This window comes from Giraffa tippelskirchi, chromosome 10 (genome assembly GCF_054371585.1).
Source record: "Giraffa tippelskirchi isolate mGirTip1 chromosome 10, T2T-mGirTip1v1.2.pri, whole genome shotgun sequence".
In the NCBI taxonomy this organism is placed as follows: domain Eukaryota; kingdom Metazoa; phylum Chordata; class Mammalia; order Artiodactyla; family Giraffidae; genus Giraffa; species Giraffa tippelskirchi.
The window spans coordinates 97,493,236-97,520,152 of record NC_137284.1 but is presented as its reverse complement, the minus strand read 5'-3'; the positions used below and the strand labels follow the sequence as shown (position 1 = coordinate 97,520,152).

Here is a 26,917-nt window from a genome sequence, read left to right as displayed (position 1 = left end):
TTCTGGGGATTCTGACCAAAACAAGATGATCATTACAGAACAGCCCAATCAGATGTTCCTAAAATAGAACTAAACTAGTTAACATAAGCTTATAACAAATGAAAGAGAAACCTGGTAGTCAGGTTAGTCAGGGCTGTTACTTGAAAAAGTAGGGTAAAAAAGAAAAGACTAAACAAAGACAGAACACCAATGCAGGAAGTAGACTATTCAAATAACTAGAGTTGCAGGGAAAGTGGAAGAATGAAAATCATCAATGAAATGATTTTAATAGTTTCTCAGAACTGAAGGACATGACTTTCCAGATTGAAAGGACCCAAAAGCCAGAGTAAAATAGATGAAAACAGATCCGCAAAAGTCACTTTGTTGCAAAATTTCAGAACACTGAGCACAAAGAAAAGATCATAAACCGAAAAAAAAAGAAATCTAGAGGCAACAGAGCAATGCCTCCAAAAATCTGAATGAAAATGAATTCCAATCTAGAATTCTGTATAGAATTAAACTGTCACTCAAACATGAGGGTCAGGATAATGATGTTTTCAGGTTTAAAATTTTTCCTCATGTGTGGTCTATACTTCTATATCCCTTTGCTTAGCAAGCTTCTGGACGATATGTTCTACAAATATGAAAATAAATCAAAAAAGAAAAATTATTGGATACAGAAAATAAGAAATCTGACACAGATGTCTAACAGATTCAACACACAGTACTAAAGGAGTCTCAGGAGAAGGAAAAAGGGAGACACCAAGATGTTACCTAAGCACTTGAAAAAGAGGGACATATGTCCAGATTGGAGCACAGTGCGCCTCAAGAAATAGGACATGTTGAGAGAGCCATCAAGGTAAAAATGCCTACTGTAACCTGAGGGTTTAAGTGTGGAGGTGATCCTCTCAATAACTTCTGTGAAGTCAGGGACCATTTCTGTTTTGATCATTGTTCCATCTCCAGTAACTAGTAAGTGCTGATATATAATAGAAGTATAATGAAAAAAATTTTTAAGAATTTGTGCATTATCAGACTTGAATACAATAAAGACAAGACCAGAATATTAATGACAGGTTACTCATGTCACAAGGTATAATGTACTTTAAAGATAATTCTTTATATTCATCCATCACTTTTTATCATACAAAGTACCTTTTACACATGATTTCATTGTTTCACAATAAATCTTTGAATTAGATGAAGATATTAAGAGATTCATACAAGATCACTGGACTTTTTAACTGAAAACAAAAACAAAAATAAAAAACAGGGCTGAAACATGGATATTCTAAACCACTACTCTTTGTTATAATTCATAAGGCCTTTTTGTGCACGATAATTACAGGGTAGGACAATGTCAAAGCAAACTGAAGAAAATATCTTTTTCTTTCCTTTTCTTTTGTTAAAGATGTTTTTGAAATAGACCATTTTTAAAGTTTTTATTAATTTGTTACCATATTGCTTCTGTTTTATGTTTTGGTTTTTTTGGCCATGAGGCATGTGGGATTTTAGCTTCCCAACCAGTGATCAAATCAGCAGCCCCTGCATTAGAAAGTAAAATCTTAACCACTGGACTGCCAGGGAAGTCCAAAGGGAAATATCTTTTTAATATTTTGTTTAAAAGAAAAGCTAAACATTCATGGCAATATTTTAGATATTTATTATGCTTATCATAGTGACTATGAATGAATACAATTCAATTTCCGTCAGACTATGAATTACAAATAACAACGATTTATATGTTTATAAAGTATGCAATGGGCTTCCCAGGTGGCTCAGTGGTAAAGAATCTGCCTGGCAGTGCAGAAGACACAGGAGATGCGGGTTCAGTCCCTAGGTTGGGAAGATCCCCTGGAGGAGGAAATGGCAATCCACCCCAATATTCTTGTCCGAAAAATCCCATGGACAGAGGAGCCTGGCAGGCTATAGTCCTTAGAGTCACAAAGAGTTGGACACAACTGAGCGAGTGAACATGCACAAAGTGTACAACACACACATATTTTTATCACAAAACACAATGAGGTAGATGTTACTTTTGTTTCCCTTTTAAAAGGTGATAAAACTGAGGCTTAGAATTATTTCACTAATTGGCAGAAATCACAGAACTATTTGTCCCATAAATTAAATACAGAAATATTAGACTGAAAATATGAAGCTTGCTTATAAAAAGAAATTACTCTCCCAAGATGTAGACATCGCTTTCTTCAATACTACTCAAGGCAGTAGTGAGTAGTCTACTTTTTCTAATGTACTCTGCTATACATTAACCTCTTACTTTGGCTACTCTGTCAAATACTGGGAAATTAGGAAACTTTTCTAAGATAAGTCAACTCATCTAAGAAGTGGTTAGTATAAACTCATAGAAACAATCACATGTATATATCTTTAGAGTATAGATTTTCTCTGGAAGCACTAAGATTTAGATTAAAAATAAATATTAATAGTTTAACATTGTAATATGCCTTATATTCCCACTTTAGCCATGAGATAGGCAGTGTAGCAGATTAAAACATACAAAGAGTAGAGTAGTATTCTCTATTTCCTCCTTTCATCCATTGCTTTAATATGTTTTACATCCAATCTCATACATATAGGAAAACATTTCTCATTCATGCCAGTTATTTTGCACTCATCACATTGCATTGTAGGCTCATATTTTTACGTCTAGCTTTCAAAACCAGAATGTAAGTTACTTTAGGATATGGATTATGTTCTATAGTATAAAATTCTCTCTTGACGCCGCCCCTTTGTTTTGCACAGTGTCTGACCCAAGTCAGGTGAGTTCCTGGCTTTGCTGTATTTCTCTCCATATTTAAAGTCACCTGCAAAATTAGCTCGACTCTATTACCAGGGCTAATCTTACTGAGGCAAGAATCAATTAAAGTCTTTCCAAATCAACATTTTGGGGTTCATATTCAAGCGTTTCCAACCTTAGTGAGGTACTCTAAGTTTGATAACTGGCCTCCCACCCCTCAGTCTTGAGCTCCAAAGTGCCCTTGTATGCAAAACCTACCTTCTATTCTATTGCTGTTCTCCTATTCCTAATCAGAAAGCTTTCCATAATACCTCAGTCACTCCCAGGAAAGGCAGGAAAGGCAAGTTGAGATGGGTTTTCTCCCTCAGGAGGAATCTGTAATGTAAATTATACCTCAGAGAAGTTCTGACCTGAGGCTTGGGAGCTGGGTTTTCATACACCATCATCTGACAGCCACTGGTTGAGAGCTGCTTCACGGCAGCCATGGTAGCCCAAGAGCCGTCCTCCAGAGAATGTTAGGTTCCGTGAAGTAGAGGTGAAAAAACACTGGAGCATAGAAATAGTCAAAGTGATCCGAGGGGTACTTCCAATGTCTGCCACAGCTCTAGCCATCAGAAGCAGCTCGCCAAAGAAAAGTGCAGAAAACTGAGTGCCCCACAGTCTGCAGCAGTGGCTGGGGATCATCCAACATCCACCTGCAATGGATGCAGCTAAAGTCACAGGAGAAGAAAGCCAGGTGGCATGAACACTGGGCCATCTGTCCCATGAGGGAGCATCAGGAAAGATGCCAGAGCTGTAGCAATTGGAGAATACTGATGAGATAGAGAGCAGCAGAGGTGATAACGGCCAATGTCAAAAAGCAGAGGAAGACCTCAGTGTAAATATTTCTGAATAGACGTGAACAACTGTGGCACCTCTGAAGAACCAGAAACAAGGAATTTGGGCAAGTACTCCTGCAGTTCTTTGGAGGCTTCCCTGGTGGCTCAGTTTGTAAAGAATCTCCTGCAGTGCAGGAGACACGAGTTCGTCCCTGGGTTGGAAAGATCCCCTAGAGAAGGAAATGGCAAACTACTCCAGTAATTGTGCCTGGGAAAACCCATGGACAGAGTAGCTTGCCAGGCTACAGTCCTTGGCGTCACAAGAGTTGGACATGACTAAACCACCACTACCACAGTGTACAATATTATTGTAGGTTGTTGTGGCTTGAGAAAACACAAACGACAAGCTTCTTTCTCTGCTATACTGTTAGTCTGCTATTACTGAGTCCAAATAAGGGTTAAAAATATTATCAGACATTAAGGGGAAAAAATCAAACATGTTGGACCTATCCTTTTACTTGCTACTAGCAAATCTATTCATTGTGTTGCTTCATTTTCCAGATCAAGAGTCTGACTTAATTTTTACTCTTGCCTCATAATTTACATTTGCCAAACAGGAGAAATTTTTTAAGTGAGAAATTAGTGTAATATTCTTTATTCAGGTTGTTTTCAAAATCATGCAAGAAATCAGACTTATTAAGTTGTTCCATAAATACTGTTTGAATTAGCTACCATAATAAGTGGATTAAAAAGATAAAAAAGAAACCGACCTGTGTTGGGAAAAAAAAATGCATGGGAATGATGAACACTAGATTCAGGTTAGTGGTTACCCATGGGAAGAAGAAATAGAATGGGATCTAGAAGGGGTAAAACATGTTTTTTTTTCATATATCTGACATCTTAATAATGATTAAGTAAATGTAAATAAATAAAAGCTTTAGTATTTTCTAAATACTAAAGTGGACTTCCCTGATGCCTCTGACTGGAAAGAATCTGCCTGCAAAGCAGGAGGCCCGGGTTCAATACCTGGGTTGGGAAGATCCCTTGGAGTAGGAAATGCCAACCCACTCCGCTATTCTTGCCTGGAGAGTCCCGTGGACAGAGGAGCCTGGGGGCTACAGTCCATGGGGTCACAAACAGTCAGACAGGACTGACACTTCCACGTTCAAATATTAAAGTAATCAATATTTTAGACAACTATTTGACTACAGTTCAGTTCAGTTCAGTTCAGTCGCTCAGTCGTGTCCGACTCTTTGCGACCCCATGAATCCCAGCACGCCAGGCCGACCTGTCCATCACCAACTCCCGAAGTTTACTCAAACTCATGTCCATCGAGTCGGTGATGCCAGAAAACCATCTCATCCTCTGTCGTCCCCTTCTCCTCCTACCCCCAATCCTACCCAGCATTAGGGTCTTTTCCAATGAGTCAACTCCTCTCATGAGGTGGCCAAAGTACTGGAGTTTCAGCTTCAACATCAGTCCTTACAATGAACACCCAGGACTGATCTCATTTAGGATGGATTGGTTGGATCTTCTTGCAGTCCGAGGGACTCTCAAGAGTCTTCTCCAACACCACAGTTCAAAAGCATCAATTCTGTGGCGCTCAGCTTTCTTCACCGACCAACTCCCACATCCGTACGTGACTACTGGAAAAACCATAGCCTTGACTAGACGGACCTTTGTTGGCAAAGTAATGTCTCTGCTTTTAAATATGCTATCTAGGTTGGCCATAACCTTCCTTCCAAGGAGTAAGCATCTTTTAATTTCATGGCTGCAATCACCATCAGCAGTGACTTTAGAGCCCAAAAAAATAAAGTCTGACACTGTTTCCACTGTTTCCCCAGCTATTTCCCATGAAGTGATGGGAACAGATGCCATGATCTTAGTTTTCTGAATGTTGAGCTTTAAGCCAACTTTTTCACTCTCCTCTTTCACTTTCATCAAGAGGCTCTTTAGTTCTTCTTCACTTTCTGCCATAAGGGTGGTGTCATCTGCATATCTGAGGTTACTGATATTTCTCCCAGCAATTTTGATTCCAGCTTGTGTTTCTTCCAGCCCAGCGTTTCTCATGATGTACTCTGCATATAAGTTAAATAAGCAGGGTGACAATACACAGCCTTGACATACTCCTTTTCTTATTTGGAACCAGTCTGTTGTTCCATGTCCAGTTTTAACTGTTGCTTCCTGACCTGCATACAGGTTTCTCAAGAGATAGGTCAGATGGTATGGTATTCCCATTTCTTTCAGAATTTTCCACAGTTTATTGTGATCCACACAGTCAAAGGCTTTGGCATAGTCAATAAAGCAGAAATACATGTTTTTCTGGAACTCTCTTGCTTTTTTGATGATCCAGCGGATGTTGGCAATTTGATCTTTGGTTCCTCTGGGAGAAGGCAATGGCACCCCACTCCAGTACTCTTGCCTGGAAAATCCCATGGACAGAAGAGCCTGGTAGGCTGCAGTCCGTGGGGTCGCGAAGAGTCAGACATCACTGAGCGACTTCACTTTCACTTTTCACTTTCATGCATTGGAGAAGGAAATGGCAACCCACTCCAGTGTTCTTGCCTGGAGAATCCCAGGGACAGCGGAGCCTGGTGGGCTGCTGTCTATGGGACCGCACAGAGTCAGACACGACTGAAGCGGCTTAGCAGTAGCAGCCTTTTCTAAAACCAGCTTGATCATCTGGAAGTTCACGGTTCACATATTGCTGAAGCCTGGCTTGGAGAATTTTGAACATTACTTTACTAGCGTGTGAGATGAGTGCAATTGTGCAGCAGTTTGAGCATTCTTTGGCATTGCCTTTCTTTGGGGTTGGAATGAAAACTGACCTTTTCCAGTCCTGTGGCCACTGCTGAGTTTTCCAGATTTGCTGGCATATTGAGTGCAGCACTTTCACAGCATCATCTTTCAGGATTTGAAATAGCTCAACTGGAATTCCATCACCTCCACTAGCTTTGTTCGTAGTGATGCTTTCTAAGGCCCAGTTGACTTCACATTCCAGAATGTCTGGCTCTAGGTGAGTGATCACACCATCGTGATTATCTGGGTCGTGAAGATCTTTTTTGTACAGTTCTTCTGTGTATTCTTGCCACCTCTTCTTAATATCTTCTGCTTCTGTTAGGTCCATACCATTTCTGTCCTTTATCAAGCCCATCTTTGCATGAAATGTTCCCTTGGTATCTCTAATATTCTTGAAGAGATCTCTAGTCTTTCCCATTCTTTTCTTTTCCTCTATTTCTTTGCATTGATCGCTGAGGAAGGCTTTCTTATCTCTCCTTGCTATTCTTTGGAACTCTGCATTCAGATGGGAATATCTTTCCTTTTCTCCTTTTCTTTTTGCTTCTCTTCTTTTCCCAGCTATTTGTAAGGCCTCCTCAGACAGCCATTTTGCTTTTTTGCATTTCTTTTCCATGAGGATGGTCTTGATCCCTGTCTCCTGTACAATGTCACGAACCTCTGTCCATAATTCATCAGGCACTCTGTCTATCAGATCTAGTCCCTTAAATCTATTTCTCACTTCCACTGTATAATCATAAGGGATTTGATTTAGGTCATACCTGAATGGTCTAGTGGTTTTCCCTACTTCCTTCAATTTAAGTCTGAATTTGGCAATAAGGAGTTCATGATCTGAACCACAGTCAGCTCCAAGTCTTGTTTTTGACTTAGAAAGTAATTACTCTGAAAATATACATGATTTCTAACATTTTTCTACTGCCATAAAGGACATTATATAACACTAACACCGGGAGTTTTTCTCAGAAGTGAGGTAAGCTGTATTTTTAAACTATGGATATTAGTTTTTCAGTGCAGCGATTAACTAAGAATACTGGTGAATAGCCATTCCCTTTTCCAGGGGAAATTCCTGACCCAGGGATCAAACGCAGGTCTCTTGCATTGCTGGCAGATTCTTTACCATCTGGGCCACCAAGGAAACCCCAGGATGGTGTTACATCAGTCTAGTCTGTATCCAGTGCAAGTATTTAACAATTCCTAATTAATACTTACTTGTTGTTTTTCCTATTTTGATATCCTATCATATTTATGTGTGTATATATATATATAATATTATCTCCTCTGTCCAAGGGATTTCTGGTCCCATCACTTCATGGCAAATAGATGGGGAATCAATGGAAACAGAGACAGACTTTATTTTCTTCAGCTCCAAAATCACTGTGGACAGTGACTACAGCCATGAAATTAAAAAACATTTGCTCCTTGGAAGAAAAGCTATGACCAACCTAGACAGCATATTAAAAAGCAGAGACATTACCTTGCTGACAAAGATCTGTCTAGCCAAACCTATGGTTTTTCCAGTAGTCATGTATGGATGTCAGAGTTGGACCATAAAGAAAGCTGAGTGCTGAAGAATTGATGCTTTTAAACTGTAGTGTTGGAGAAGACTTTTGAGAGTCCCTTGGACTGCAAGGAGATCCAATCAGTCCATCCTAAAGGAAATCTGTCCTGAATGTTCATTGGAAGGCCTGATGCTCAAGCTGAAGCTCCAATACTTTGGCCACCTGATGTGAAGAGTGGACTCATTGGAAAAGACCCTGATGCTAGGAAAGATTGAAGGCAGGAGGAGAAGGGGACAACCAGAAGATGATATGGTTGGATGGCATCACCAACTCAATGGACATGAGTTTGAGCAAGGTCCAGAAGTTGGTGATGCACAGGAAAGCCTGGCATGCAGCAGTCCATGGGATTGCAAAGAGTCAGACATGACTGAGCGACTGAAGTGAATTGATAATATTACGAGCTTCCTTGGTCACTCAGATGGTAAAGAATCTGCCTTCAATGCCAGAGACCAGATTCGATCCCTGGCTTGGGAAGATTCCCTGGAGAAGAGAATGGCAAGTGACTCCATTATTCTCGCTTGGAGAATTCCATGGACAGAGGAGCCTGGTGAGCTACAGCACATAGAGTCACAAAGAGGCAGACACAACTGAGTAAGTCACACACACACACAGACACACACACACACATCATACTAAGCTAAGAACATGAGCTTGACCATCAGGACAGTTGGATTCTAAAATAATATCAGCTAGATTGCAATTCTTATCAATTCATTTAATTTATCTAAAGCTCAACTTAACGTAAAATGAAAGATTTGCATGAGATGTATCCTAAGGCTGATTCTATGAAATTAGGTAACTTCTGACCTTGATAAGCTTAAAATTAGTTGAGGACATAGAGCACATCCACAGGAAAATAGATTAAGAAGCATTAGTTCAGTTCAGTTCAGTCGCTCAGTCGTGTCCGACTCTTTGCGACCCCATGAATCCCAGCACGCCAGGCCGACCTGTCCATCACCAACTCCCGGAGTCTACCCAAACCCATGTCCATTGAGTCGGTGATGCCAGAAAACCATCTCATCCTCTGTCGTCCCCTTCTCCTCCTACCCCCAATCCTACCCAGCATTAGGGTCTTTTCCAATGAGTCAACTCTTCGCATGAGGTGGCCAAAGTATTGGAGTTTCAGCTTCAACATCAGTCCTTACAATGAACACCCAGGACTGATCTCCTTTAGGATGGACTGGTTGGATCTTCTTGCAGTCCGAGGGACTCTCAAGAGTCTTCTCCAACACCACAGTTCAAAAGCATCAATTCTGTGGCGCTCAGCTTTCTTCACCGACCAACTCCCACATCCGTACGTGACTACTGGAAAAACCATAGCCTTGACTAGACGGACCTTTGTTGGCAAAGTAATGTCTCCACTTTTTAATATGCTAACTAGGTTGGTCATAACTTTCCTTCCAAGGAGTAAGCGTCTTTTAATTTCATGGCTACAATCACCATCAGCAGTGATTTTGGAGCCCAAAAAAATAAACTCTGACACTGTTTCCACTGTTTCCCCATCTATTTCCCATGAAGTGATGGGACCAGATGCCATGATCTTAGTTTTCTGAACATTGAGCTTTAAGCCAACTTTTTCACTCTCCTCTTTCACTTTCATCAAGAGGCTCTTTAGTTCTTCTTCACTTTCTGCCATAACGGTGGTGTTATCCGCATATCTGAGGTTATTGATATTTCTCCCAGCAATCTTGATTCCAGCTTGTGTTTCTTCCAGCCCAGCGTTTCTCATGATGTACTCTGCATAGAAGTTAAATAAACAGGGTGACAATACACAGCCTTGACGTACTCCTTTTCCTATTTGGAACCAGTCTGTTGTTCCATGTCCAGTTTTAACTGTTGCTTCCTGACCTGCATACGGGTTTCTCAAGAGACAGGTCAGTTGGTCTGTTTTTTCCATCTCTTTCATAATTTTCCACAGTTTATTGTGATCCACACAGTCAAAGGCTTTGGCATAGTCAATAAAGCAGAAATAGATGTTTTTCTGGAACTCTCTTGCTTTTTCGATGATCCAGCGGATGTTGGCAATTTGATCTCTGGTTCCTCTGCCTTTTCTAAAACCAGCTTGAACATCTGGAAGTTCACGGTTCACGTATTGCTGAAGCCTGGCTTGGAGAATTTTGAGCATTACTTGACTAGCGTGTGAGATGAGTGCAATTGTGCGGCAGTTTGAGCATTCCTTGGCATTGCCTTTCTTTGGGATTGGAATGAAAACTGACCTTTTCCAATCCTGTGGCCACTGCTAAGTTTTCCATATTTGCTGGCATATCGAGTGCAGCACTTTCACAGCATGATCTTTCAGGATTTGAAATAGCTCAACTAGAATTCCCTCACCTCCACTAGCTTTGTTCATAGTGATATTTTCTAAGGCCCAGTTGACTTCACATTCCAGGATGTCTGGCTCTAGGTGAGTGATCACACCATCGTGATTATCTGGGTCGTGAAGATCATTTTTGTCCAGTTCTTCTGTGTATTCTTGCCACTTCTTCTTAATATCTTCTGCTTCTGTTAGGTCCATACCATTTCTGTCCTTTATCAAGCCTATCTTTGCATGAAATGTTCCTTTGGTATCTCTAGTAATTTAAAATTTAACAGCAAACACTAAAAATGGAAGAAATTTTTTGAAAATCAGTTTCTGGTGCAGTTAATTGGGAAGGTGAAGATTACACCGTTAACAATTAGAAGAAATGTGAGTTTAGAAATTGAATGAGTTAAGGGTGTATGGGAAGAATTTTTTTTCTTTTCTGTTCATCATAAAATGACTGATTATCAAGAATACCAGACCATTTCTACTTGCAGCCATGTAATGGTCATTCCATATATACACCTATTTTGTGTGATGGCTTGAAATCTTCCCAGAATTACTAGAGTGTATGAATTCTGTAATTACTTTTAATTGTATCAAGTGGGTGATAATGGCAGGTTTTTGAAAGGATTATTACAAATTATACATAATTGCTGGTTGTGTCACTATAGGGAACTGCATTTAAAGTATCACCGAGGTTACGATTATCAACATGCATGTGTGTGTGCTAAGTCGCTTCAGTCATGTCTGACTCTTTGTGACCCTGTGGACTATAGCCCACCAGGCTCCTCTGTCCATGGGATTCTCCAGCCAAGAACACTGGAGTGGGTTGCCATGCCCTCCTCCATGGTGATTATAAACATATTCTGACTCAAATTATTACAAAACATTACCATATTTGGGAAAGGTTTCCAGAAGAAGAGAGCAGCCAATTAGTCAAGCAACACACTTACTGAGTACCTGCTGTGTACAAATTATTGATGTTAGGTGTTGCTGAATGAATAGAAACCAGAAAAAGAGAAGAAGAAAACAGAAATACTGTTGATGAAGTAGGTTGTGGTGAATACAGGGGTGGTAGAGTAATCAACCTTCAGTAAGTTTTATTTGATAGAGAGTGCCTCAGCTTTAGAGCAGAAGAAGTATCTCAAGGTGGAAAGAACATGGGAGACAAACTATGATGTTAGACTCTAACCTCAATTTAGTCACTTAGGTGGAACCTTGGACGAGTATTTTTTCTCAGTTTTTTCTCCTGTAAAATGGGGTGTAATGCTGATACATGCCTTCCTTCAGGGGGCTGCAGTGAGAAATTGTGAAGAAATGATTTGTAAATTGTAAGAAGTAAACATATTCTTTATTTACATCCAGTAAATCCTTGACCAAACTGTGTGATATATTCTTTACCATGTCTTCTCTTAACCATTTACCCTCAACAGGGCACCTGCTTTTTCCTGCATGTGTCAGCAAGGTTTCCCTCCCTGTTCTCTCCCCAAATGAACTATGAGCTTTTTAGTAGCATACCTGCTGTTTGCTTTCCATCCACAAGAAATGATGATTGGCACACCATGACCATTCAGTAAATTGTGTGTGCATGCGTGCTCAGTCACTTCAACCATGTCTGACTTTTTGCGACCCTATGGACTGTAGCCCACCAGACTCCTCAGTCCATGGGATTCTCCAGGGAAGAATACTGGAGTGGGTTGTCATGCCCTCCTCCAGGGGATCTTCCCCACCCAGGGGTCGAACCGAAGTCTTCTATGACTCCTGCATTGCAGGCAGATTCTTTACCTGCTGAGCCACCAGGGAAGCCCCCAGTAAATTACCTAATAATTAAGTTTTGCATAGGAACAATTATTTGAGCTCTTTAGGTATTCTCATGTGTCATTTACATACAACTGTCAGATTCATCTTGCTAGACATATTTCTGATGTCATGTCACTTCAAAAGTTGCCAAGTGTCTCATTTTCTACTCAATAATGTCTTTTATTTAAATATACTTTTAAAAACTGAAGTATAGTTGGTTTACTATGTTGCATTAGTTCCTGGTGTATTGTGAAGTGATTCAGTTACACACACACATATATGTGTATATATATATTCTTTTCCATTATGGTTTATTATAGGATATTGAATATAGTTCCTGTGCTATTCAGTAAGACCTTGTTGCTTATTTATTTTACATATAGTGGTTTGTATCTATCTACTAATCCCAAACTCCTAATTTATTCCTCCCCCACCACTTTCCCTTTGGTAACCATAAGTTTTTTTTTTTAATTTTTATTGAGGCATAGTTGATTTACAATATTGCATTAGTTTCAGGTATACAGCAAGGTTAATCAGCTATGTATATATCCACTCTGGTTTTTTTTTTTTTTTTAGATTCTTTTCTCATAGAGGCCATTACAGAGTAGTGAGTAGAGTTCCCTGTGCTATACAGCAGCTATTATTAGTTATCTATTTTATATATAGTAGTATGTATATGTCAATCCCAATTGCCCAGTTTGTCCCTTCCCCCCTTATCCCTTGGTAACCATAAGTTTGTTCTATACGTCTGTGAGTTTGTTTCTGATTTGTTAGTAAGTTCATTTGTGGCATAGTTTAGATTCCACATGTTGTTGTTGTTCATTCAGTCACATCCGACTCTTTGTGACTCCATGGACTGCAGCACACCAGACTTCCTAGTCCTTCACTATCTACCGGAGTTTGCTGAAACTCATATCCATTAAGTCAATGATGCCATCCAACCATTACATCCTCTGTCACCCCCTTCTGCCCTCAGTTTTTCTCAGCATCAGAGTCTTTCCCAATGACTCCGGTCTTCACATCAGGTGGCCAAAGTACTGGAGCTTCAACTTCAGTCAGTCCTTCCAATGAATATTCAAGGATGATTTCCTTTAGGATTGATTGGTTTGATCTCCTTGCGGTCCAAGGGAATCTCAAGAGTCTTCTCCAGCACTACAGTTCGAAAGAATAAATTCCTCAGTGCTTAGCCTTCTTTATGGTCCAACTCTTACATCCATACATGACATACAGAAAAACCATAGCTTTGACTTTATGGATCTTTGCTGGCAAAGTGATGTCTCTGCTTTTTAATATGCTGTCTTAGGTTTGTCATAGCTTTTCTTTCAAGGAGCAGGCGTCTTTTAACTTCATGACTGCAGTCACCATCCACAGTGATTTTGGAGCCCGAGAAAATAAAGGCCTTCACTGTTTCCATTTTTTCCCCATCTATTTGCCATGAAGTGATGGGACCAGATGCCATGATCTTAGTTTTTTGAATGTTGAGTTTAAGCCAGCTTTTCACTTTCCTCTTTCACTTTTATCAAGAGGCTCTTTAGTTCCTCTTCAGTTTCTGCCATTAGAGTGTTTCATTAGCATATCTGAGATTATTGATATTTCTCCTGGAAATCTTGATTCCAGCTTATGAATCATCCAGTCCAGCATTTCTCATGATATACTCTGCATATAAGTTAAATAAGCAGGGTGACAATATACAGCCTTGACTTACTCCTTTCCCAATTTTGAACCAGTGTGTTGTTCCATGTCCAGTTCTAACTGTTGCTACTTGATCTGCATACAGGTTTCTCAGGAGGCAGGTGAGGTGGTCTGGTATTCCTATCTCTTTGAGAATTTTCCACAGTTTGTTGTGATCCATACAGTCAAAGGCTTTAGCGTAGTAAATGAAGCAAAAGTAAATGGTTTTCTGGAATTCTTTTGCTTTTTCTGTGATCAAATGGATGTTGGCAATTTGATCTCTGTTCTTCTCCTTTTCTAAATCTAGCTTGTACATCTGGGATTTCTCTGTTCACATTCTGTTGAAGCCTAGCTTGAAGGATTTTGAGCATTACCTTGCTAGCATATGAAATGAGCTCAATTGTGTGATAGTTTGATCATTCTTTGGCATTGCCTTTCTTTGAGATTGGAATGAAAACTGACCTTTTCTAGTCCTGTGGCCACTGCTGAGTTTCCCAAATTTGCTGGCATATTGAGTGCAGTACTTTAACAGCATCATCTTTCAGGATTTGAAATAGCACAGCTTGAATTCCATTAGTTCCACTATCTTTGTTCGTAGTAATACTTCCTAAGGCCCACTTGACTTCACACTCCAGAACATCTGGCTCTAGGTGAGTGACCACACCATTGGGGTTATCTGAGTCATGAAGAGCTTTTTTGTACAGTTCTTCTGTGTATTCTTGCCACCTCTTGTTAACATCTTTTGCTTCTGTTAGGTCCATACCTTTTCTGTTTTTTATTGTGCCCATCTTTGCATGAAATGTTCCCTTGGCATCTCTAATTTCTTGAAGAGATCTCTAGTCTTTCCCATTCTATTTTTTCCCTCTATTTCTTTGCATTGTTCACTTAGGAAAGCTTTCTTATCTCTCCTTGCTATTCTTGGGAACTCCGCATTCAGATGAATATATCTTTCCTTTTCTCCTTTTTCTTTCTCTACTCTTCTTTTCTCAGCTATTTTTAAGGCCCCCTCAGACAGCCATTTTGCCTTGTTCCATTTCTTTTGCTTGGGGATGGTTTTGGTCACCACCTCCTGTACAATGTTATGAACCTCCATCCAGAGTTCTTCAGGCAGTCTATCAATCTAATCCCTTGAACCTATTTGTCACTTCCACTGTGTAATCATAAGGGATTTGAGTTAGGTCATACCTGAATGGCCTACTGGTCTTCTGTACTTTCTTCAATGTAAATCTGAATTTTGCAATAAGGAGCTCATGAGCTGAGCCACAGTCAGCTCCAGGTCTTGTTATTTCTGACTGTATAGAGCTTCTCTATCTTCGGCTACAAAGAATATAATCCATCTGATTTCGGTATTGACTGTCTGGTGATGTCCATGTGTAGAGTTGTCTCTTGTGTTGTTGGAAGTGTGTTTTTCCTATGACCAGTGAGTTCTTTTGGCAAAACTCCATTAGCCTTTGCCCTGCTTCCTTTTGTACTCCAAGGCCAAACTTGCCTGTTACTCCAGGTATCTCTTGTTAGGAATACAGAGCCTGCAGCCCTATCCCAGGCCTACTGAATCAGCAACTGCACTTTATAAAATTCCTAGCCAGTTTATATACACAGCTTTGACTACATCTTCATCTCTTTCCAAACTTGAAGATTCAGAAGTAGCTAATAAATTGACAGACATCCAATAAAATTTGAAAACATAAGTAATTTTTTGATGTTGCTCAAATGTTTCACGGGAGAATACTTAAATTATATGTAATGCCGTAAATTATATTCACCGTTTATCTGAAATTCAATTTTTTACTGGGCTTTCCCATATTTAATTAGGCATTCCCTATTCAGAAGGGTAGGATCTATGTTTAACATAACTGTGTATTACGTTCGTTTAACGAAGAGACAACAAATTTCTTCAGAACTGAGGTTTCTTTGGGTTTTGCTTAACATTGTACATCTCCCGAGTCCGCAGTACCCGCCATCCACCCCCTACCCCCGCCCCAATGCGCGCGCGCGTGTGCTCACACACACACACACACACACACACACACACACAATAAAGGACCAACAGTTATTTCTTTAACGAATATATTCGAACATCTTCCAATTATGTACTGGGTTGTAAGTGCATATTTTCACTTAAGTCGAATATTTTTCTCGTCACTAAAAAAAAAAAAATGTTTAAAAGCTATTTGTGCACTTGTTCACATTTTAGCTGGCAGAGTTCAGGACTTGATGGGAACATAATCAAGGGCTCAAAATGTACTCGTCGCAGACTGGGTCCATATGGTCAACAGTGGGGAAAGAATTCTAAACTCAGGATGCTGACAAGCCCGCAGCAGACGGCGGTGGGCAACGCCTCCCCACTCCCAGGCCGCGGAGACACCCGCGCACGCGCACAGCCGTCCTTCGGGCCCGTGGGCCGTGTGGAGGGAGGCGGGGCTCCCAGGGCGCGTGCGCGGGCGGTCTGGGCTGTGGGCCCCTCCCTTGGCGGGGGCGCGCGGCGAGGAGGACCGCACGGAAAGGGGGAAGTCAGGTGCCCGCTACCGCCGCCGCCGCTACCGCGGTTTGTCGCCAGAAGAAAAATGGCGGATCTGGAGGAGCAGTTGTCTGATGAAGAGAAGGTAAGAGCCTCGGGGGCGGCGGAGCTAGTCGTTCGGGGAGCCAGTAGAGCCCTGCTGTACGGCCCGGAGTCTGGCCGCCGGAGAAGGGCATTGGTCGGTGCCCTCGGCTGCCCTTCCTTCTCTTCTCCTCGCGGCGCCCGAGTGCCTGCCCCTGTCAGTCACCCGAGGCCGCGCGGGGGCAGGTCTCCGCCGGGCCTGCTCGCTCCGCTCCTTGTAGGGTGTGTGCTCCGAAAATAGGAAGCGCGAGCTGGGCGGCGGAGCTTGGCGCGACGGGCGGGGGCGGGGGGCGCGGAGGGCGGCGGCCGCCGGGGACCCTCTCCTGGCGCCTTGGCCGCGGGGCCCTGTGTCCGGGTCGGGAACTGCAGAAGGGTCTGGGTCCCGGCCTGGAAGCGGCCCAAGGACAGTACGCAGCCCGAAGGCCTGGCCGGGGTGAGGGCTAAGGGGGAAAAATCGCTTAGGAAGCAGACCTTCACTTCTCTCTTCTACTCCCTCCTCCCACTAGCAAAATGCTTCCTTTTCTAGGTTCTCTGGTTCTTTTTTTTCCCTTTACCCGTGGAAGCCTTTCTCTTTTTTCCTTTTCTTTTTTCGGCTTTGGCTGTAGCCTCTGCAGTTCCCATATTCCCCTGGAGGCAATGAAGTTGCTCACAAAAAGACATCCCCCTCCCCCAGTTGTTTGCTACCAGTGTTGGCAGCAGCCCTCCTGGGGGCCTATTTGGTGGCGCCCCATTGTACTGCTAGACTTCGGAAAACGGGAGATTGTGCAACTCCTTTTACTGTATCTTAGATGCTGTGACAGCATTGGAACCAGATGAACTACTTAAGTTCTCAGGCATTTGAGGAAATCTGATCATTGAACTGGTTGTCTCGCGGTTTCATTTGGCCCCTGTGAGGTCCCACTCCCCAGTCTGTGTTTTGAGGGGCAGGAGTACCCTACTAATTTTGAGTATTTCCTGGGAAGATCCTTAATGTTTCTCAAGCTCAGAAGTAACCGACATAACTTTGAATAAGACAGTTACAGTTTTCGAAGTGTCCACTCTTAATTTAGTAGGGCTCATTTTCTTAAGCTTCAAAGCAGTACTGTCATATATGAAACACACACACATATACTGGTGTTTAAGAAATGTTGATGTAAGCCTAAGGATAATTTCGGTTGGAACGTTCTGCTCCAACTGTTTTTATATCCTGTGTGCTTGTACCGAAATGTCATGTTCTGTCTTCTTCCCGTTGTAAATGTGCAGCAGTCAGCCTCCTTTTTAGTTTCGGGAAAAAAGTGTTGTTTGTTTGTTTTTTAACCTCTTTGCTCTTTGGTGAAAGTGATAATAAAACTACAAAGTGGGGAGAGCAGCAAGGTTCTCCATAATTCACAAGCCTATTAGGCAGATCCTTATGTATATAAAAATTGCTGCGCAGTATTCACATGTGTAATATTGATAAATAACCATAAATTGGTAACTGAAAATGTAAGCAGGTGTGCATACACATTTAATATTAAGTAGTGCTAACAAGTTTTTTGCAAAGGGATTGTCATGTTTTTCATTCTGCTGTGATAAGTGGTGATTAGTAGCTCAAGTGACTAGAAATCTAGCTGAGGAAAGAGTACTCAGTGTGGAAGTTAATATAGACCTGCCATGTGTTGTAGACGCCTAAAACAGCGAAGTTTTTTTTCAAAATGAGATGACACGATTTCTTATCCGGCGGTAAACTCCATAAAGTTGCGGGAATGGGGTGGGGGAGTCTTATTCTTTATGCTGGCCCAACATCATGTTTTAAAAGTAAATGAATGAAAACTCAATTTGAAGGAATTTCATGTGTTTGTTTTTACTTAGAGTTTTTTAAGACTATTCTGAAGATATTTTACCTATAAATTTCTGATTACTTTTTTCATGATTTAAGAAAAATACTAACTGTGGGATTAAATTCAAGTAACTGGTTAAGTGAAATGCTAACAGTCTTGTCACTTCATTTGTTTAAATGTTCTTTTTAATCTCTTGGAGGAGGACCTTTCACATCGAATCGAAAATAGATTTAAAGGTGATTTTTTAAACTAATATTTGAATCATTTTACTTTTTTGCCACCTTGTTTGTAATTTTTAAGAATAAGTTTTTAATACTTCGGTGCTCTTGGAATTTCCATTACTGATTGCAGATATAAGGAAGGGAAACTGTTAAGACATGCAGTACCATGCTTTGTATATGCCTAACTCAGAAAATACTTTTAAGTTGTTGTAAGTTTGAACTAAGTTGTATTACTACTATTTCACAAAATAATTAAAATAAGTTTTGAAAAGCTTTAAGTTATTCACAGAAAGACACTTAAGTAGGAAGTGCAAACGCAGTATTTAAACCTTAGTTTGTCTGAATCAAAAGTTGATGCTCTTGTGACATTAAGCTTCCTTAACAATTGACAATAGAATCTGGAGTTAATAAGTTTGTTTTTAGTTTGACAGCTTAATTTGAAAAAGGAGAAACAGTAGTTCTGTTTGGTTTTAATAGAAATTGTAAATAACTAAACGTTACATAGTGTTGGGTTTTAATTTGTGTTTTGATCATTTTAGAACAAAGTTTATTTTTCTTTGACACACTTCAAAGTTTTATGCTGCTGGTATAGTTTCATATATACCTTTTGGTAGGAAGCATTTTCAAAATTAACCTAGCATAATATCTTTGCTTTTTCAATCATGTACAGTTGTTTCTTGAGTATACTATGAAATTAATAACTTTTTCTCCTTTGGCCACTAGGTTAATAGGGGAGAAAATTATTTGAAGAAGCACAGTGAAGTTCTTTAAAGTTATTTGTTGTGGTGTGTCCTATAGACCTTTTTACATAGTTACAGAAACCCTAGGCCAGAACAGTTCTTGTTTCTATTCCTTGGTCAGCTGCATTGTACAGAAAAGCGTTCTTTGTGATTGAAATTATGTGAAATTGTGGTATAAGGCTCACATGAAAAGAACTACTTCCAAACTGCACTCTAAATGAGAAATCCTGAAAGTCACTCCAGGCATTGGAAGACACCTTAGTTATTGACTCGAAAGGATCTGCGGCCCCTATCTCCCACCTTCCCCCAGTGAATAGAGTGATCCACTCTCATAGTTTCAACTTTTGTAACTTTGTGGATGTGTCTCAGGTACATAGCTCAGCCCTGCTTCTCTCCTCAGCACTGGTTACACATTTTTATCTGCTGCTGCTGCTGCTAAGTCGCTTCAGTTGTGTCCAACTCTGTGCGACCCCGTAGACGGCAGCCCACCAGACTCCGCCGTCCCTGGGATTCTCCAGGCAAGAATACTGGAGTGGGTTGCCATTTCCTTCTCCAGTGCATGAAAGGGAAAAGTGAAAGTGAAGTCGCTCAGTTGTGTCCGACTCTTAGCGACCCCATGGACTGTAGCCTACCAGGCTCCTCCGTCCATGGAATTTTCTGCTGGTCCTTCTCACAGTAGAGATGGTCACAGTTAAGGAGATGCTCAGAGGGAACCTGTCTAAAAATAAATTTATAAACTCCCCTCTCTCTCCCATTACCCAAAGCAGAGCAGATACCCATCTCTTCCTGGTCATTTTTCTCTTTATGACTGTTCTCATTATTCAAGTCCCAGGTTTTTAACTTCAGGTTTATTTTAACTTTTTTCCTCCTTGTGCTCTCTGAACCTAACAGTTTCCAAACCTTGTCTTTTCCATCAGAATATGTTTTATTCTAATTATTTCTTGCTTGAAAAAGTTAATTCACTTATATTATTATTTTATTTATATTACTTATATCACTTATAAGTCACTTATATTATTATTTATTATAACCTCTCAGTTGACCGGACCATTAACAATTTATGAACTACTGTTTAGTAACAAATTTTTATTGTATGAACAAAATGCAAATTGATTGTTCTGTGACTACAAGTTGAAGAAATAAATCTAAGGGAAGAAAAAGAGTTAGAAGAATGTCTCATGTCAGTTTTATTTGCCACTGCTGGACTTTCATTATAAACTTTCTGGACAGATCCCTCTATCTTCCTGCCATTTTTCTACTCCCAAACTTTTAGTTGCTGGATTCCTCCATTGCTTTTACAAGGAGGCCCAACTCTGGAAAACGGTGTTCATGCCCTTATATTCCATTCTAACCTAAATAGTTCTGACATTTCCAGTATATACTGTTATTTAATCATGCTGTGACTTCAAAGAGACCTGCATGCTAATCTGCATGCAGCACCTTGTGTAAATTATTTCATCGCTCAGTAGCCTCTGTTCCTCTAAAATGTGGGAATATAATAGAAGGTATATTCTCCATTAACTTTCTGTAAGTGTGACTGTTGCCTGGCAAATAAACACAGTACATATCAGTTCTTTTTCTCTGCTCCTGACTTACCTGCTTTAAGAATTGGTACTACTCCCCAATTTCTCCCCTTTTTTGAAAAATGAAAATATTACTCACCCTTCAAGATTTAGCTCAACTCACTTGACTAGTTTTCTTTCTCCTGAAAGCTGTTTTCTCTTTCTTCTGAACCCTGTAACACATCATTAGTATTAAATATAGTTTTGCATAGTTATTTGTTTACTTGGTTTTTTTCCTTATATTCTATTGGAATTCCTTAGTGCAGAAATAATGCCATCTTTAGCATCTGTACAATATATGTGATGAGTACAGGGGTTCAGTGAGTGAATGAACAAAGGAGTCACAAATTCACAGAATTAAGGAAAAAATCATTATTATGAAAAGTAGCAGCATATAAAGGCAGGTTTTAGAGGGAAAATTAGTATGCCCACATTTTTCACTTCTAAATAATGTTATAGATTTTAAAGATTCAGATAGTTAAATTCCTGGTGCTCTTTGAGGTGCAGGTGGTGATATTGGCTATAGTTCAAATCACTTACACATGCTAAATATTAATATGCAGTTTATATACTTCTCCCCCATACATAATCATAATCAATCATAATTTGCCTTCAGAAGTTTTGTTTGTATGTAAAAACAAGGTAAGCTGCCAGTATATCTCATCATACTGGACTCAGTCTCTCCATCGTCTCTGACTCTTTGCGACCCCATGGACTGTAGCCTGCCAGGCTGCTCTGTCCATGGAATTCTCCAGGCAAGAATACTGGAGTGGGTTGCCGTGCCCTTCTCCAGGGACTCTTGCCACCCAGGGGTCCAACCTGCGTCTCCTGTGTTGCAAGTGAATTCTTTACTGCTGATCCACTGGGGAAGCCCTATATTTCGTCATAATTCATGTAAAGTCAGTATTGTTCTTATTAACTAAAAAAGTAAATCAACCAGTAAGCTATTAATGTAGAAATTATACATTCTTAATTCCATTCTGTAGGTGAATGAATCCTGTTATTGCACCAATAAAATGTAATAATTCCTACAGCAAGCAGAAACCTGATAGTTGCTATAACATTCGTGGAGTTTTTGAGACTTTGCACACTAAAGCAAATTTGTAGTACTTTTCTGTACATTGGGAAATCATTCCTACATAAATGTAGAAGGTAGGATAGTAATATACATAGAGGGTAGTCATATAAGAGTAGTCATATACATAGAGCATTGCGTTTTATAAGGATTTTTGAAAAAATTTTACTGTTACTTATTTACTTTTTGGCTGCACTGCGTGGCATACAGGATCTTAGTTCCTCAACCAAGGATCGAATCCAAACCCCTTGCAGTGGAAGCATGGAGTTTTAACAACTGGACCACCAGGGAAGTCCCGTGCATTGAGTTTTAGTGTAAGAACACAGTACATAAAGACACTTGGAGAGTACCGAGTAGATTTTAAGGTTGAAAAGTATGATGGGAAAACTTGACTTGTGGTTCTGTACTCTGAGCTAAAAGCTTAATTGCCTGAAACAGTAATTTATTGCGAGACTCATATATAGCAAAGAAAATAGGGGTTTCATAGAACCACTTATAGTTGTCAAAAAAAGAATTTCATAAATTTTATTTTGAAGGATAGAGCTACAATTTTCATATACTTTCTTTTAAGACACATGTTCTACTGTGAACCTGTGGAGAACTTTGCTTGCTCGTTTTAGTTCACAGATGTTGTACAATGTTTCTACTGACAGTGAATGGAAATAATTTTTGTAAACTACTCCACATTCATTCATTTATCAAATATAGTAATACCATATTTCATTGGTTTCACAACTCATCATTTTCCGTATTTTAGAATCTCTGAAATCAGGCTGCATTATACAGTCATGGCTTGTGAGACTGGTAGCATTTTTCCTTTTTGAGTGATCCATGAAATTATGCATCTTACATTGATTGTGAGTCAGTGAAGCAAGGATATAATGCTAAAAGAAACACACTGAAATCTAAACATGAAGGCATTGGTGCTGGAGGCTTTGCATGGCCTCACTCATTCTTTGTATATCTAGTGTGGGTCAGCAGCAGAAGAGCCGTGATCAGTGAAGTCATATGTTTTCAGGCTCTTGGAGAGTTTCAATGTAAATGTAGGCTTTCTGATATGGTTCCTACACATGATGGAATATTATTTAGCCATGAGAAAGGAGGATAGACTACCATCTGTGACAACAGGGATGGACCTTGAGCACCTTGTGCTAAGTGAAATAAGTGTAGATAAAGACAAGTACTGTACATTATCACTTATATGTGGAATCTAAAAAAAGTCAAACCTGTTAAAACAGTAAAAGGTGGTTATCAGGGAATGTAGGGTGGGGGATTAAGATAAGGGTACAAACTTGTGAATAGTAAATAAACCATAGTGACTTGATCCTCAATATAATGAATATAGACAGTATTGTACTAAAATGATGTGAATGAATATTGCTTTAGTGAAAATCAACCTACAGTATATAAATATATCCAAGTAACAGGCTGTACACCTTAAATCTACAAAACAGAGCATGTGAAATTTACCCCTCCCCTCAAAAAAAGTCTTAGACTTTTTTTTTTTTTTACCACTGTCCCCATAGCAGTGGGAAAGAAATGCAGTGAATACCATACTGGCTTTTAAAGGTCTCTTCCCACACTCCTATCCCCCCTTCTCTTAGGAGACTCACAGCACTTCTGCTCAGATTTCCATTTTCTGAAGCAAGTTATATCTATAAACCTAATTTCAGAGGGAGCAGGGAAGAAGAGGAGAAATGCAGTATTTGTGCATAAATGAAACCATAGATTAAGTCTTATATTCACTGAAGGCTGGTGATATGGTTACCTGTTTGGTAGACACAATGCAAGACTATATAGATAGATTCAGAGGTGAATCAGACGTATATAACATACATACTGCACAGAGTCAGAAAGCAGTAAGTTCTTGGAAATTCAGAAGATGGAAAAGTTATTTCTGCCTTGGAGGATGGTAGGTATCAGTTAGGGTACAAGCTCATGTCAGAGAGCACAACATAGGAAGTAAAACGGAAAAGTAGGAATGAGCAGGAAGTATGAGTTCTATCTCAAGTACATTTTTAAGTAAGAGATGCAAAGATGAACTGTGCTGTTAAACAGCACGGATTTTCTCAACCTCAGCACTATTCACTTTTGGGCCAGGTAACTCTTTGTTATGAGACTGTCCTGTGCATTTTAGGATGTTTGGGCATCCTTGGCCCATGTGATCACAAATGTTTCCTGTAGTACAAAATCGCCCCTGGTTGAGAACCATGGGTCTAGACAGATTGGAGCTAGCTATTGAGACCAGTTGGGAAACTGACCTAAGTGTTAGGATGTGATTTAAAGTTTTTTTTCACAAGACACAGAGGGAAAAAAGAAAAAGATTGCTAACATTTCAGGGCTGGAATCAACAAGACATGGTGAGTATAGAGACAGGGAAGAATCAGTGTTAACTGAACATTAGCGCTGCACTCGATATGCCAGCAAATTTGGAAAACTCAGCAGTGGCCACAGGACTGGAAGATGTCAGTCTTCGTTCCAATCCCAAAGAAAGGCAATTCCAAAGAATGCTCAAACTACCGCATAATTGCACTCATCTCACATGCTAGTAAAGTAATGCTCAAAATTCTCCAAGCCAGGCTTCAGCAATACGTGAACCGTGAACTTCCAGATGTTCAAGCTGGTTTTAGAAAAGGCAGAGGAACCAGAGATCAAATTGCCAATATCCACTGGATCATCGAAAAAGCAAGAGAGTTCCAGAAAAACATCTATTTCTGCTTTATTGACTATGCCAAAGCCTTTGACTGTGTGGATCACAACAAACTGTGGAAAATTCTGAAAGAGATGGGAATACTAGACCATCTGACCTGTCTGTTGAGAAATCTGTATGCAGGTCAGGAAGCAACAGTTAGAACTGGACATGGAACAAGAGACTGGTTCCAAATAGGAAAAGGAGTCCGTCCAGGCTGTATATTGCCACCCTGCTTATTTAACTTATATGCAGAGTACATCATGAGAAATGCTGGGCTGGAAGAAACACAAGCTGGAATCAAGATTGCTGGGAGAAATATCAATAACCTCAGATATGCGGATGACACCACCCTTATGGCAGAAAGTGAAGAGGAACTAAAGAGCCTCTTGATGAAAGTGAAAGAGGAGAGTAAAAAAGTTGGCTTAAAGCTCAACGTTCAGAAAACTAAGATCATGGCATCTGGTCCCATCACTTCATGGGAAATAGATGGGGAAACAGTGGAAACAGTGTCAGACGTTATTTTTTTGGGCTCCAAAATCACTGCTGATGGTGATTGCAGCCATGAAATTAAAAGACGCTTACTCCTTGGAAGGAAGGTTATGGCCAACCTAGATAGCATATTTAAAAGCAGAGACATTACTTTGCCAACAAAAGTCCGTCTAATCAAGGCTATGGTTTTTCCAGTGGTCATGTGTGGATGTGAGAGTTGCACGGTGAAGAAAGCTGAGCGCCGCAGAATTGATGCTTTTCAACTGTGGTGTTGGAGAAGACTCTTGAGAGTCCCTTGGACTGCAAAGAGATCCAATCAGTCCATCCTAAAAGAGATCAATCCTGGGTGTTCATTGGAAGGTCTGATGTTGAAGCTGAAACTCCAATACTTTGGCCACCTCATGCGAAGGGCTGACTCATTGGAAAAGACCCTAATGCTGGGTAGGATTGGGGGCAGGAGGAGAAGGGGACTACAGAGGATGAGATGGTTGGATGGCATCACCGACTCGATGGACATGGGTTTGGTTAGACTCCGGGAGTTGGTGATGGACAAAGAGGCCTGGTGTGCTGCAATTCATGGGGTCACAAAGAGTCGGACACGACTGAGCGACTGAACTGAACTGAACATTAAAATCTGGTTGACTGAGAAGTGGAACCACCACTAACAGCTAAAGAAAACAGGAGAGAAGATGCACACCTTGGGGGAATAATAGTAAATTTTGTTTGGGTTCTACTGAGTTTGAGGTGCTGGCAGATATGGAAATGTAGAAATGGAGTTTTGACAGGAGATCAGGCCCAGAGATTTTATGAAGATTTGGAGATCCTCACCTTGTAGGTTCAAGAGAGATGAGAGTAAACCTTTTAGGAGAACAAGTTCAGACATAGCAGAGGAGAGGACAGAAAGCATGTATTTGGATACTTTCATATTAAGTCATAAAGAGGAGAGAAACTAGAAGGTGAGGAGTGACCTTTGAAGTAGTACAGGGTAGGTGCTCATCTCACAGAACCTGAGGGGAATTTCTAGAAGGAGCAGTGCAGTACTGCAAAGGGATTAAAAAGGAATACAGGATTGAGAAGAGCCTTTGGCTTTAAGAGAAAGGGATGAGACACAAACAATATCTATTATGTCCCAGTATCTACTGTATTAATGACTCAATTAATTGTCAGAGCAACCTTGTTATTATCCCTATCTTGCATATGGTAAAGTTGGTGCAGATGAGGTGGACTGTTTTAAGTGGTGGGCGTGAGATCATTAGTGACCTTTAAGAAAGCAGTTTAATAGTGTTCTTGTCTTGTCTACATTGTACTTCAATAACCAGACTCAAAGACATCCTCCCTCTTTGCATACCCTGGCCTATCTCTGTTCCCTTAGCACTTTGTACATACCTTTGCTGTAACATTTATCAATTTTAGTAAGTGTCCTGATACTCTTATTTGCTGTGTTCTTCAGGTGCAGGCCTTTTGTCTTATGCATCTTGGTAGTGGGAGTAAAGTGTATGGCATATATTAGATCAGTGATGTCAACTCTGGCTGCACATTAGAATCATCTGGAGAATTTGTAGATGAAGATGAATGCACAGACTTCCCTCATGGGTGAGACCTGAGCGTCTGTATTTTTTTCAAAAAGAGCTTCCCAGATGATTTGAAGATGTCACCAGGATTGAATTACACTGTATTAGGTGCTCAGCAAATGTTGAGTAAAGGATGAGAAGTGGAGACAGTAAGTATAAATTACTCTTTTTTCCTCCTGTGTGTGTCTTTTGATTAATTTTTAAGCTTTAAAAATTGAAATATAATTTATATTTTATTAGTTTGGGGTATACCATGTAATGATACAGTATTTTTGTCACCATGATAAGTCTTGTCACCACACACAGTTATTACAGTATTATTCACTATATTTCCTATGCTGCATATTATATCCCTGTAACTCACTCACTTTACAACTGGAAGTTTGTACATCTTTAATCTCCTTCTCCTATTTAATTATATATCATTTTTGAAAAAAAATCAGTAGAGAAACCCAAGAGAAAGCAGCAAGAATAGATAGTACTTCA

The 26,917-nt window shown here is 40.2% G+C and overlaps 1 protein-coding gene across 1 annotated transcript in view; it reads left to right on the top strand.

Annotated features, from left to right (window-relative positions):
• The first annotated feature begins 15,669 nt into the window (after nt 1-15,669).
• Nucleotides 15,670-26,917, top strand: part of CAPZA2 (capping actin protein of muscle Z-line subunit alpha 2) — a 59,875-nt gene continuing 48,627 nt past the window's right edge. Inside the window, exon 1 of the mRNA XM_081537883.1 lies at nt 15,670-16,286. Within this exon, the coding sequence (XP_081394009.1) occupies nt 15,840-16,286 (447 nt within the window). The 5' untranslated portion in view covers nt 15,670-15,839. The remainder of the gene's footprint in view (nt 16,287-26,917) is intronic.